The following is a 14,505-nucleotide window of genomic DNA, read 5'->3' as shown; positions in this document are numbered from 1 at the left end:
AGTTGGCTGGAGTCACAGGAACCCTATGCTGTCCCTCACCTCCACGCTCGCCATCCTAGAGCTCCCACTGGGAGTTACATGCCTGTGGGATGGCGGCTTCTGCCAAGACATCATGCTATTTTTGCTTTGATCTGAAATAATCGAATCAAATGCAAATTATAGACAAATCTCAATGAACTCTTGGTTGAGGTTATAAGAAGTTGAGGGAATTAACTTTGATGACAACACACCCAGCAAATAGACTAGGAAGCTTGCGAATGAGGGAGCTCCGAAGGGAATTCCCTCAGAGTGTGGAATTCTAGCTCTGACACCTCATTTTTTAGGCTCACTTAAAATGGTGTTCATTTCCGATGGCCGGTGTTCTGTGCGAACTAAGAAAGCAGCAGGTGTGGGCTGGAAGACCAGAGTCCCACGTTTTCCATGTTTGTCTCCGTCCCTGTGGCTGCAAACACCGGGCCCCAGATTGTGGCGCCCCCGGCTAGGCGGCAGGACAGATGCAGAGAAGGGGAGCGAGAGGCCGACGGGCTGTGTGCCAGTGTGTCCTGTCTGTATCCACAGTGTTCTGGCCAGAAGTGGGTCACACGGTTCCCCTGCTGAGGCTGTGGCCCCTGCACACTCGGCAGCTCCTCCTTTCTCCATTGCCTGGGCTTGCAGAGACTCGGGAAAACTCTCGGTTCGCCAGCCGTCTGCACACAGACCTTGCCCGGTGAGGCCCGAACCCCAGGCTTCAGGAGGCTCCCCGCTTGGCACAGCCCGCCGCGAGGACTCCCTCAGCCCCGGCATATGTCATGGGGCTCTCCCACTCTTTCTTCTAGCCTAGCGTACCCTCCTGTTCAACGTCCCCACTTCAGTCAGTGCGGTGGTCTGGTTGGGGTTTTGGTCTCCTGATCAGACCCGTGAAAATGGTAATACGAGCGAGAGCAAGTAGTTAAGATTTCTGAACCCAATTCCAATAGCTCAGAAACTCCAAAACTCCAAAACCACAACATATATTTATTTAAGCTTTCCAGCCATTGTAGAATTTCACTGTTTCATGGACACAGATTGTAAAAAAAAAAAAAGTCAGCTACATGAGAAATGATAACCCCTCATTGTTTAATGATTCCATCTGTAAAATTCTTACCCTGATTTCTATGCTGTTATTCCCCATGTCTTCCGGATGACTTGGAGATGCTGCATATTTTAACCAAAACAAAATATATTTACGTGTTTAAAAAGAACACAAATCTAAACCCATATATGACTGAAAAAATTAATGGTCTTATATTTTATTAATTGATATAAAGTTACAATACCAAAAAATAGCCTCAAAAATTAATTACTGATTCCTTAGATATAATATTTTCAGTCTCGTACCTACAACATTAAATTTTTTGAGTCACTGGAAACATGAACTTGCCTCACAAAAATACTTAATGTTCTCAAGGGATTTCAGCATTTTAGCATGGACCCTATGAATTACTACTTTTAAAGTTGCACGTGCTGTCATGACCCATGAAAATAAACCCCGCTGAGATCAATAACACACAGTGGGCAACCACGGGACAGTTTTTGAACTAACAGTTTAAATGTAGACTGACCACATGTTGATTTAAAGTTGAAGTAGCAAATGTTTCTTTTTGCTGAAACAGCTTTTATTATCCTAAGACTCTACTGATTTTTCAGAAACAAAGCCGCTCCACACTGAATCCACTGGTCTTGGTTGCCACCACACGGGACGTCGATGTTGGCTACGACGCGGTCCCTCTCGGCGCTTGTGTACACGGGCAGAGAGATGCACTCGTCGGGGGAGTACGGCCCATATGCGCCCTGCAGAGAGAGACAGACAATGATGAACTAAACACTCCCCAATGGTAAGAAGGAGTAGTTAATTCTGAAATCTTTTAAATAAGAACTAACGAGTTAACCCCACAGTCCAGCTGTGGTGAATCAACTGCCAGCCAGCTGTGCAGCATTCATGGTCCCTGAAACTTGAATCGGGAGCATGGTGAAGACCATCCTACACATCCAAACCCTTCATCTCTAAATGTTTTCTTTTTCTTGATTTATTTTTAAATTATGTTTATTAACATGTACTGTATTATTTGCCCCAGGGGTACAGGTCTCTGAATCATTAGTCTTACACAGTTCACAGCACTCACCATAGAACATACCCTTCCCAATGACCATCACCCAGCCACCCTATTCCTCCCCCAAGCCCCCCAGCAACTCTGTTTTATGAGACTAAGAGTCTCTTACGGTTTTTCTCCCTCCTGATCCCACCTTGTTTCATTTTTTCCTTCCATGCCCCCTACAACCCCCCACGCTGCCTCTCAAATTCCTCATATCAGGGAGATCATATGATCATTGTCTTTCTCTGATTGACTTATTTCACTCAGCATAATACCCTCTAGTTCCATCCACGTCGTTGCAAATGGCAAGATTTCATATCTGTTGATGGCTGCATAGTATCCCATTGTGTATATACACCACATCTTCTTTATCCATTCATCTGTTGATGGACATCTAGGTTCTTTCCATAGTTTGGCTATGGGGACATTGCTGCTATAAACATTCAGGTGCACGTGCCCCTTTGATCACTACATTTGTATCTTTAGGGTAAATACCCAGTAGGGCGATTGCTGGGTCATAGGGTAGCTCTATTTTAAACTTTTTGAGGAACCTTATTTATTTATTTATTTTTATATGTCTCAAGTCATCTTAAGTAGCTTTCATGCTTTCTCGTATGTGTTACAAGGTCATCTTGTACATTTCCTGTCTCAATAATCAAGTTAGTCATTCTGAGGATCTGTGATCCTTTAAAGAGAAACGGTATCAGGGTTTGTAATCTGGGTGTGGCGAATGATTGCTCATGCTCGGTCTCAGGGGAGTCTGTGACTGGAGCTTAGAAGCATGGATTTGCTGAAGAAGAGTATCACCAGTTCGTAGTACTTCCAATTCACATTTTGGATTAATGTGTTTACTGAACTTACATAATTTTATTCAACTGATAGATTACTTCTCGGAGTTGAAGTGAGACTTAGAGGAGAAGTAAGACTCGTTCTAGAATTTTCAAATGGAGACTCAGAAACCCAGCCTCAGATTACCATTCGCCGTGGTGATCTGGTTGGCGAGCAGCAAGCAGCCAGACACAGGCCAGCTGGAAGAAGAGTCGGGCATGTACAAATATGACACCGAAAGCCTGTGTCCCACGGCTACTTGCAGGAGAGCGCAGGCTCTCTGATATGAGAAGGGCTGGCAGAGCCGGCAGCCCGCGACAACACACAGCCACAGACCAAAGAAAATAACAATGAAATACCAGATAACAGGTTGACTATGTTCTATGTATTTCGCAAGTATGTTTTATTAGCTTTTTCTTTTTTTCTTGAAGATTTATTTTTAAGTAATCTGTACACCCAACGTGGGGCTCGAACCCACAACCCTGAGGTCAAGAGCGGCAGCTCTTCCACTGGAGCCAGCGGGGTGGCCCTGCTGCATTTTTCTCATTAGTTTACGCACAGAGTCCGACTAACTTATTCTAACACATCAGGGTTTTGTTTTTGTTTTAAGAAAAGGAGCTATTAGGAAATCAGAGTTTTAATGCACAAAATAGTGACACAATTTAGCAATGCAACTCCAGAAAAATGAAATCTCTCGAAACAGCAAACAACCACTTGCCAGCAATGAGTGTTCTGAACAGGGTTGTTCGGTCAAGAATGTCGGCGGACCATGCACACCGCGTCAGGAGAGATACCGGGCTCATCGTTTTCAGTGACATAACGCTAACGACACGCTTCCATCCTAAGTGTCTGGGGGACAAAAGTCACAGAGGAAATGTGTTCATAGTCACTGTTCTTAAACCAGAGTGCGTACAAAGCTGAGCTGTAGGCATAGGTCTTCTGATACCTTGATATGAAAATATTATCACCCTGTGTCACGTAAAGATTGTTTTTGTGAGTGGCTTGTGGAACCCGTTACCCTCGTTGCCCTAGGGATGGACGGATTCTGAATGAGAACTGTCTGCCGTGGTGCCTGTGGGCGGGTCTAGGCCTGGGGGTTCCAGAGGCGGACAAGCTTAGGCAGCATTTTTACTGGAAACACGGAACAGAAGCCAAGTGACTTCCTGTGCAATGTCAGAACAGGGTGCCCCCTCCCACAGTCGACCTCCTCCAGCCAGGTTCCCAAACCACTCCATCAGACGGCAGCTCTAAGGGAAGAGTGGGGTGCAGGTCCGTGAAAACCTGTGGGTGAGGGTCTCTGTGGGACTACTCAGAATGGGTGATGTGGCGCTTTCTTCAGCAAAAGAGAGATCCCCCTGCTACTCTAGCACACCCGCAGGCCCGGTGGGACCAACTGGACACTGCGTGGGCCACCCATCCTCCAAAACCAGGCTGAGCTCCGAAAACCAAGCTCCTGCTCTCAGTTCTTAGAGGCTCCCCCTGGCCAGAGTGCTGGGAACGACCTGGTCTGGGCTTGCCTTCTCTACCGACACTGTGACATGGCTGCAGGGGCACAAGTGTCCACCACATGTTGTGCTCACAAACGCGAGTACCTCATGTCCCCAACACAGCACCATCACAGTATCCCTGACTGTTCCCTGTGCTGCACTTTCTGTCATTCCCTAACCTGTCCACTCCCCCAGGCCCCTGCCCTCCGGCAACCCACCATGTGCTCTCTGTGTTTTCTGGATTTGTTTCTGGGTTTTGTTCATTTGTATCTTTGATTTGTTAGAGTCTATATCTACGTGAGATCATTCAGCGTGTGTCTCTCTCTGACGTATTTAAACTAGCAGAACCCCTCTAGGTCCACCCATGTTGTCACAATTGGCAGGATCGTATCCTTTTTCGTGGCTGAGTGACACCATTGTCCAGAGAGACAACATCTTTGTTCACACACCTCTGGAAGAGCACGGGGCTGCGTGTATGTTTCTCACATTGGTGCTTTCATTTTCTTTGGGTAAATGCCCAGTAGTGCGACTGCTCGGTCACAAGGGAGTTCCGTGTTTGTAATTTCTGAGGTACCTCCACACTGTCTCCCACAGTGGCCACTGACATGCCCACCCACGGCGCATGGGAGTTTCTCCACAGCCCCACCGACACTTGCTGTTTCTTAGGGTTTTGATCATAGCCATTCCGTCAGGCATGCAGCGATGTCTCGTTGTGGTCCCTGATGAAATGCGACGGATTTCTGTGTATTGATTTTGTACTCTGCAGTTTACCGAATCTGTGGACCTGCTCTAGTAGTCTTTCAGTGGAGTCTTGTGGGTTTCCTACATACAGCATCGTGTCAGAACCTGCAAACCGGGAGGATTCAACTGATTCCTTACTCATCCGGGTGCATTCTGCTCCTTTCTGTTGGCTGACTTCGGAGGCTAGAACTGCTGACTCTAGGTCGAATAACAGTAGTGAGAGTGCAAGTCATGGACCTGCTGCTGACCCTGAGGAAGGCTCCCAGTTTCTCCCCGTTGAGGATGAGGCGCACAGTCAATTTTTCATACAAGGCCTTCATCATGTGGAGCTCTGTTCTGAGTGTCCTTGTTGAGGGTTTTTATCACAAGTGGATGTTGTCCTTTGTCAAATGCTTTCTCTCCACCTAGTGAAATACCTTTTTTTTTTTTTAAATAACCTTTCTCTTATTGATGTGATGGGTCACACCGATTGATCTGCAATACTGAACCACCCTCGCAGCCTTGGCATAAATCCCACTTGATTGTGGTGAATGGCTTCTAGGATGTGGTGTTGGATTCAGTTTGCTAATATCTTGTTAAGGATTTCTGCATGCACAGTCATGAGAGATCCTGGCCTGTAGCTCTCTTTTTTGTAATATCGTTGTCTGGCTTTGGTATCTGTGTGATACTGGCCTCAGAACAAATTGGGGTATCTTTCCTCCTCTTCTTTAAATGTTTAGTGGAATTCACCATTGAAACTGCCTGACCCTGGACTCTTGTTTGGACTCTTCTGATAACTGACTCCATTTCTTGCTGGTCCTCAGTCTGTTCAGATTTTCACTTCCTTCATGTTTCAGTTTTGGTAGGTTATGTGTTTCCAGCAATTTATCTATTTCGTCCAGATTGTCTGATTGGTTGGTGTATGAATTTTCACAATATTATCATATAACTGTATATTTTTTGTGGTGGTGTTATTTCTCCTCTGTCATTTGTGATTTTATTAACTTGCATCTCCTATATCTCCCTCTCTTTTTATGACTCTCGTAGAGATTAATACATTTGGTTAATCTTTCTAAGAACCATCTTTTCATTTCACTCATCTGTTTGATTGTTTTGTTTTGTTCCTTTGTTTTTTAGTTTCTAAATCATCTATTCCTGCTTCAATTTTTATTATTTCCTTTCTTCGGCTGATTTTGGATTTTGTTTCTTCTATCTCTAGCTCCTTTAGGTGCAAAGTAAGTTATTCATTTGAAATTTTTCTTGTTTCCTGAGGTAGATAGTGTGGGCATCTATTTCCATCATAGAACCTCTATTTCTGCATTCCAAAAAATTTGGACTACTGTGTATCCTTTATCTAAATTTTGATATCATATTAATTACAATATAGTTAACATACAGTATTACATTAATATCAGGGGTAGGATATAGTGTTCAGCATTTCTTTTTTTTTTTTTAATTTTTAATTATGGTAGTTACCACATAGTACATCATTAGTTTTCGATAGTGTTCGAATATTCACTGTTTACATATAACCCCTAGTGGACTGTGCAATCTGTGCCCTCCTTAATATCCACCACCACCGCCTCCCAAACCCTTTGTTTCTCAGAGTCCACAGTCTCTCATGGCTCCTCTTCCCCTCCAATTTCCCTGAAACCCTTCTCTCCATCTCCCTATGTCCTCCATGTTATTTCTTATGCTCCACAAGCAAGTGAAACCATATGATAACTGACTCTCTGCTTGACCTATTTCACTCAGCATCATCTCCTCCAGTCTGTCCATTTTGATACAGAAGTTGTGTATTCATCCTTTCTGATGGAGGCATAATACTCCATTGTATATACGGACCACATCTTCCTAATCCATTCGTCTGCTGAAGGGCATCTTGGTTCTTTTCACAGTCGGGCGACCATGGCCATTGCTGCTATGAACACTGGGGTACAGATGGCCCTTCTTTTCACTACATCTGTATCTTTGGGGTAAATACCCAGTAGTACAATTGTAGGGTCATAGGGAAGCTCTATTTTTAATTTCGTAAGGAATCTCCACACTGTTTTCCAGAGTGGCTGTACCAACTTGCATTCCCACCAACAGTGCAAGAGGGTTCCCCTTTCTCCATATCCTCTCCAACACTTGTTGTTTACGGTCTTGCTGATTTTTGGCCATTGTGACTGGTGTAAGGTGGTGTCTCAATGTGGTTTTGATTTGAATCTCCCTGATGGCTAATGATGATGGACATTGTTTCACATGTCTCTTAGCCATTTTTATGTCTTCTTTGGAGAAGTGTCTGTTCATGTCTTCTGCCCATTTTTTGACGTGATTATCTGTTTGGTGTGTGTTGAGTTTGAGGAGTTCTTTATAGATCTTGGATATCAGCCCTTTGTCTGTAGTGTCACTTGCAAATATCTTCTCCCATTCCGTGGGCGGCCTCTTTGTTTTGTTGACTGTTTCCTTTGCTGTGCGGAAGCTTTGATCTTGATGAAGTCCCAAAAGTTCATTTGCGCTTTTGTTTCCTTGGCCCTTGGAGACATGTCCTGAAAGAAGGTGTGGTGGCCGATGTCAAAGAGGTTACTACCTATGTTCTCCTCTAGGATTCTGACGGATTCCTGCCTCATGTTGAGGTATTTTATCCATTTTGAGTTTACCTTTTTGTCTGGTGTAAGAGAATGTTTGAGTTTCATTCTTCTATACATAGCTGTCCCAATTCTCCCAGCACCATTTATTGAAGAGACTGTCTTTTTCTCACTGGATAATCTTCCTGCTTTGTCAAAGATTATTTGACCATAGAGCCCCTATCTGGGCTCTCTACTCTGTTCTACCAGTCTATATGTGTCTGTTTTTGTGCCAGCCAAGCTGTCTTGGTGATCACAGCTTTGTAGTAAAGCTTGAAATCCGGCAACGTGATGCCCCCAGCTTTGTTTTTCTTTTTCAACATTTCCTTGGCAATTCGGGGTCTCTTCTGGTTCCATACAAATTTTAAGATTGTTTGTTCCAGCACTTTGAAAAATGCTGGTGAAATTTTGGTCGGGATGGCAGTGAAAGTATAGATTGCTCTGGAAGTATAGACATTTTAACAACATTTAGTGTTCTGATGCATGAGCATGGAATGCTTTTCCATCTTTTTGCATCTTCTTCGATTTCTTGCATGAGTGTTCTGTAGTTCCTCGAGTACAGATCCTTTACCTCTTTGGTTGGGTTTATTCCCAGGTATCTTATGGGTTTGGTGCTACGGGAAAATGGAATTGATTCCCTAATTTCCCTTCCTGTATTTTCATTGTTGGTGTATAAGCAAGCCACTATTTCTGTACATTGACTTAGTATCCTGCCGCATTACTGAATTGCTGTATGAGTTCTAGTAGTTTGGGGATGGAGTCTTTTGGGTTTTCCATATGAATTATCATGTCATCTGCAAGGAGAGAGAGTTTGACTTCTTCTTTGCCAATCTGAATGTCTTTTACTTCTTTTTGTTGTCTGATTTGTATTGCCAGGACTTCTAATACTATGTTAAACAAGAGTGGTGAGAGTGGGCATCCTTCTCATGTTCTTGATCTCAAAAGTAAATATCCTTCTTAATGAGGAAAAACTGACAGCCTTCCCTTTGAGATCAGGAATTCGACTTTCTGCCCTATTAATTATGATGTATTACAGTGTGGTTTTCCTCAGGTTCATCTTGTTTTGATCTCTCTGTGCGTCCTGGACCTGAATGTCTGTTTCCCTCCCCAGGTTAGGGAAGTTTTCCATCACTATTTCTGTACATCAGTTTTCTGCCCCTTTGTCTTGTTATTCTCCTTCTGGGGCCCCTATAATATGAACATTTGTTTGCTGGATGTTGTCCATGCTATTCTCTAACCTCATTTTTAAAAATACTTTTTTCCTTTTTACTGTTCAGCATTCATCCTGCCTTCTAAATCACCAATCCTTTCTTCTGTGTCTTCTGGTCTGTGGCTTCACTCTAGGGTGTCTCTGTCGACGCTGTCACTGAGAGCCTCCACTTAGTCTGGTGGGTTTTTTTATGGTCATTACTTTAAACCCCGTATCAGATGTATTGTTTTCCTCGGTTTCATTCATTTCTCATTGTGGGGTTATGTCTTTTCCTTTGCGTTGGAACATCATCTTCTATCTCCACATTGTGCCAGACCTTCCGTGTGTCTCTGAATTAGGCGACAGCTGAACTTAGGAGAGCGGGCCTAGACTTAGTCGTCTAGGCCTGAGAGTGGATTGTGAGTGTGTCTGCTGGCGGGAGCCTTGTTGGGCATGGGCTGGGGTCATGGGGCCCTTGGAGCAGGGGCAGCAGGGTATCCTGAAGAGCAGCTGAAGGCAAAGTGGTGTGTGGGCTGGGGGTGTCCTGGGGTCCTCTGTGAGGGAAGCCCCGTCACGGCCGCTCAAACTGAACTGGTTGCAAGCCGGGGTTGTTCCTGGAGGCTGAGCTCAGGCAGAGTCTGGCACCCAGAGTGGAAGCTGGTGCAGGTTGGGATGTTCCCGGGTTCCCTGTTCAGGGCACATACTGAGGGTGACTCACTTGATAGGGCTAGGGGCTTGGTGTTCTGTGGTGCTTCACCGTGGGTCTGCCTGAGGGGGCAGCAGGAGCCAGCACAGACAGTCCAGGTGGTCCTGGCAGGCTCGGTGCAGGGGCTCCTGGGCATCGGTCTCTGAGGGCTCTGTGCTGGCGTGTTCTTGGGTACGTACTACACACCTTTGCCCCCTTGGTGTGACAACGGGTGACTTGGTGACTGTAGAGCGGGGGCATCTTGGTGTGGATAGTGCTGGCACCACGATCTTGGTGTGACTCCGAGAACGACGTGGGCTGGGAGCCCGGGTCCCACCGAGGGCAGTAGGCTGGCTCTGATGCTTGGACTCTGGTCCCCTGTGCACTGTGAAAGCAGATGGGGGAGGTGCATGGTGTGCCCCCCCACTTCACACAGGGTATGGTGCAGCGGCTCCCCTCTCGGCTGGCAGGACCTTTTAGATTCTCATTGCTTTTCTCAACTGCATCTTTGTTTCTGCGGGCCGCGACACGCAGCCTGGGGTTTTCTTCCTTCCTTCGTCTCGTCCCTCGCACTGTTCTCTAGCTGGTCTCTGCAGAGTGGGCTCTCTGTGCCATTCTCTGATGCGTGCACAAAGTTGTCATGCCAGAGCTGTTTTTCTAATTAAGGCGTTTGTAAAGTGAGGTAAGTAAAATAGGATGGAAAGATCAAATATGATCCCATGGAGCCATCATTCTGAGTCTTGTAACGTCATGTTGCTTTGTGAACAATGGGAGACAGACCGGCATCGGCCCTAACAGTACGTTTCTGATTTGCGTTCGGTTTCTGGCTAACTGTGTGCGAGGCCTTCAGGCCATTTTCTTCTGCGTTGTCACTACCCACTTACTCTCCGTGCTCTGATTGTGTTGCTGGACTCCTCTGTACACATCCTCCTTTTTTCTCCATTTAGGTCACTGTATGCTTTTAATTTTGTTTTCCAGAGAATTAACACTTAATTTGGACCCAACTGAATTAAGCTCTGCAATCACACACAACTTATATGTTATGCTTAAAAACCCTAACCAAACTCCAACCTTAACTTCTATATGCAATTTTTCAGTTTTGTTCACATACCTATTAAAAGACTGGAGTGAATATTAATTACTCCCTCCCTAAATCCTGGAGACAATGAGGCTGACAGGAGGCGGAAGGGGATACTCTACAAAAACAGTTGCTCTTTTAGGTCTCAGAGCCATGACTGCCAATTATTCCTAGAGCCTAGTTAGTTACTCTGTTGCTTTTTATGTTTTCTAAAGGAATTTATAATTATTAGAAAACTCAATGCACTACTTTTTCTTCTAGTAAGCAGTATAGAAATAGATGTTACATCACATAGAGAATCAAAACTTCAAAGTCTATTCACAGATATTCATACTTAAGATTTTAAAATTGTAAAATTGTGTTAAAAGTCATGTACTTCATCTACAATTGTTTTAAAGGCAAATGTCTCCCAAGTTCCAAAGCGTTTCAGTAACTGAGGGTCTTAAAGGGGGGAGATGGTAGTAAGTGTTTGTTAAGGCTCTTGTCTTCCCTCTTGTGCTGCATCCGTGATGGTGATGGACAAGGACGCTGACCTCGTGTCTGCAAGGGACACTGCACAGAAGCTCTCTGGAGAGCAGCTCCCCCGACGGAGCTGAGGGCGGACTGGACACGGCAGCCAGACCCGAGGGAGGACGGGGTGCAGAACCAGGTAACATAGGGAAGCACAGTGGGGAGGGACAGTACTGAGGGGCCACGAGCAGATTCCTCTGCCCTGGGGCGCAGGAAAAGCGCTGTAGTTTGAAAGGTCAGCTGGAATGGACAGAAACCAGGCCTGGACTCCTGCCCACCAGGGGGCACCTGCTGGAGCTCTCTCCGTGTCAGGAGGCTGGGGAGACCATGGTTTAGGTTCCCTCCACCTTGACAGCAGAGAGGGCAGGGTCCGGGGGCCACAGCAGCCCCCGCCTCAGCAAGCCCCAGGCCCCCAGCCTGTTGCAGCTCCAGACACACGGGGTCACGGAGGAACAGCAGCAGTTTAAAAGAGCAACTGGTATAAGAAAGATCCAGCCTGAGAATGTCTGCCACACGGTGAGGAGCTGCTGGAACCCTCTGTGGGTGGGAGAGGCCCTGACAGCAGGGCAGGAACACGGTCCATAGTCACAGTGTGACTGTGCCCTAGCTCACCCGTCTGACACACACGGGGACATCCTTAATCAGTGGTCACCGTATTGACAGAGGGGCAGACCCCCTCCAGCCCACACACACTGCAGGTGACTTGCCACAGCACAGCCCAGGACAGATTGCCCAGGCTACCCCAGCTGCTCCGGCACCACCCAGGCGCCCTCTGGGTGAGGTGTGCTGGGATGGCCCCGGCCTTGGTCTACAGTGACTGGGCAGCCCCAGCACAGAGGGTCCCAGACTTCCCAGCCAACACTGCAGCCAGCCCACCCCACCATCTACACAGGGCATGACCACCCCTAAGACCCAGTTTGGGAGAACTTGCCATCTGCCTAACTGATGGGAACATACAAAGTCAAGCGAGACGAGGAAACAGAAGACTATGCTCCCAATGAAAGAAGGCGATAAACACCTCAAGAACCAACTAGAATGGAAGCAAAAGAAGTAATGGTCGCAGAGATGCATACCGGACTAGAGAGGAGAGTAGATGAGCTTCGACAAAGAGAAACTAGAAGAACCAATTAGAACCAAGGAATCCAATAACCAATGAAAAGTACAGTGGGAGTCAACAGATGAGAGGACGCAGAAGAATGGGTCAACTGTCTGGAAGACAGGGCAATGGGAAACACCCAATCTGACCAGGAAAAAGAAAGGACGTTTAGAAAATCAGGTTAAGGGATCTCCTGGACAACATGGGCATTCCAAGGGCGAGGAAGTTTAGAGCTACTCTTCAGTAAGCTTTCTGCCCCTTTCCCTCTCTCCTCTGAGACCCTTGTAACATCCGGGCTCAGGAAGCCCAGAGAGCTCCGGAAGAGATGAATCCATGGAGGGCTACTGCACAAACAAAACAATAAAATGTTGAAAGTTAAATATAAAGACAGAATCTTCAAAGCAGCACACAGGGAAACCCCAAAGGCTAGAGGCCACACACTGGAGACACAAGATACATACTAAGTGATCAAGGGAAAAACCTAGAACCAAGAGTCCTCCACACCATGAGTTTACCTTTCAGAACTGAAGGGGAGAGAGAGCTTACCAGAGACACAGATCCTAAAGGAGCTGATCACTATTAAACTGACTTTAAAGAAGTCCTTTTAATATTTATTTTGAGGGGAAAAGGAAATACCTTAATCAGACAAAATTATGAATGAAAAAATTTCATCAGTAACAGCAAATATGTAGTGACGAGTGGAAAGCAGTGATGTAAAAAAAGCTAGTATGAAGGTGTGTACAGAAAACATCAAGGGGCTGAGTAAAAATGAAGTTCTTTTAGAAAGTATTCAGACTTCATGAGACCTTCAGATCCTATATAGGAACCTCACAGTAACTGCAAAACAAATGTACAAGAGACACACAGAAATTAAAGGGAAAGTCAAATCTAATGCTGTACAAAGTTCTGTACAAAGTGTTACCAGGAGAAAGAGCAAGAGAAGATGAAAGAAACAAGGAACAACTACAACCAGAAAAAGATCAACAAAATGGCAATAAATTCTTATCAATAATTCCTTTAACTGTAAATGGTCTAAATGCTCCAGTCAACAGACATCGGGAGAATGAATGGATATAAAAGAAGACCCACATCTGTGCTGCCTGTGGGGGACTCACTCCAGACCCCGAGACACCTACACCTTGAACATGAAGAGTTGGAGAAAGACAAGCCACAAAGACGGTAGTAGAAAACACCCCCGAAGTAGCAACACATACGTCAGACCAAACAGAAGTTAAAGCAAAGGTCGTAGCAAGACAAAGAAGGTGCTGCGCAGTGATAACAGAATCCAGCAAGGGCGACTAACGGTCGTGAGTATCTATGCACCTGACATTTGAACACCTAAATGCAAACGTTAACAGAGATAATACAGTAATAATCAGGGACTTTAACACACCCCTTACATCCACAGAGATCATCCAGGCAGAAAACCAAAAACCCATTTCTGTGTGGGGCACGGGATTTTCTGTAGACGAGATGCCCGGTTAGTCCACAGAACAAGTCTAAGTATACTGAAGACTGAAATCATATCAAGCTTCTTTTTTGACCACAAAGATATGAACTAGAAATTACCAGGAAAAACGTGAACGAAACAAACGGGTGGGAGCTAAACCCCATGCTACTAATGGGTCAAAGAAGAAACCTAAAAGGAATAAAAAACTCACAGAGACAAATGGAAATTAAAAAACAACAATCTGAAAACATCGGCACAGACAAAGCAATTCTAAAGGAGAGCTATTTACAGTGATGCAGGCTGACCTCAAGAAACTAGAAAAACCTCAGATTAACAATTTAACCTCACACCTAAAGGAACTGTAACAGAAGAACAAAGCTCTAAGTTAGTAGAAGAAAAAAGTAAAGATGAGAGTAGAAGTCTGTGAAATATGAACTAGAAAAAAATAGAAATCAGTGAAACTAAGAGCTGATTTACCTTTAGATGGACTCCGAGGGAGAGAGAGAGAGAATATACGCCATCACCCCTGAAACAAGGAACGGCCAACACCTTAGAAATACAAAGGACTATATGACACTAGTACGAAAAACTATTCTAACACACTGGACAATCTAAAGAAATGGAGAGAATCCTGGAAACATCAAACCTTCCAAGAATGAATCAAGTAGTAGGACATCTGAACAGACTGAGTACTAATAATGAAAGTGTGAATCAGTAATCCACAGTACTCCGAACAAACAAA

At 45.2% G+C, this 14,505-nt stretch overlaps 1 protein-coding gene across 6 annotated transcripts in view; it reads right to left on the bottom strand.

The window, feature by feature from the left end:
- Nucleotides 1-1,238: 1,238 nt before the first annotated feature.
- The window catches only part of DYNC2H1 (dynein cytoplasmic 2 heavy chain 1), a 670,805-nt gene continuing 657,538 nt past the window's right edge, over nucleotides 1,239-14,505 (bottom strand). For all 6 annotated transcript variants that reach the window (XM_082683959.1, XM_082683958.1, XM_082683962.1 and 3 more), the window contains one exon: nucleotides 1,239-1,809. In XM_082683959.1, coding sequence (XP_082540085.1) covers nucleotides 1,651-1,809 — 159 coding nt within the window. In that variant the 3' untranslated portion in view covers nucleotides 1,239-1,650. The remainder of the gene's footprint in view (nucleotides 1,810-14,505) is intronic.

Source organism: Mustela nivalis (genome assembly GCF_964662115.1).
Source record: "Mustela nivalis genome assembly, chromosome: 9".
In the NCBI taxonomy this organism is placed as follows: Eukaryota; Metazoa; Chordata; class Mammalia; order Carnivora; family Mustelidae; genus Mustela; species Mustela nivalis.
Note: the sequence above shows the minus strand (reverse complement) of the source record. Positions and strands in the feature narration are given on the sequence as shown.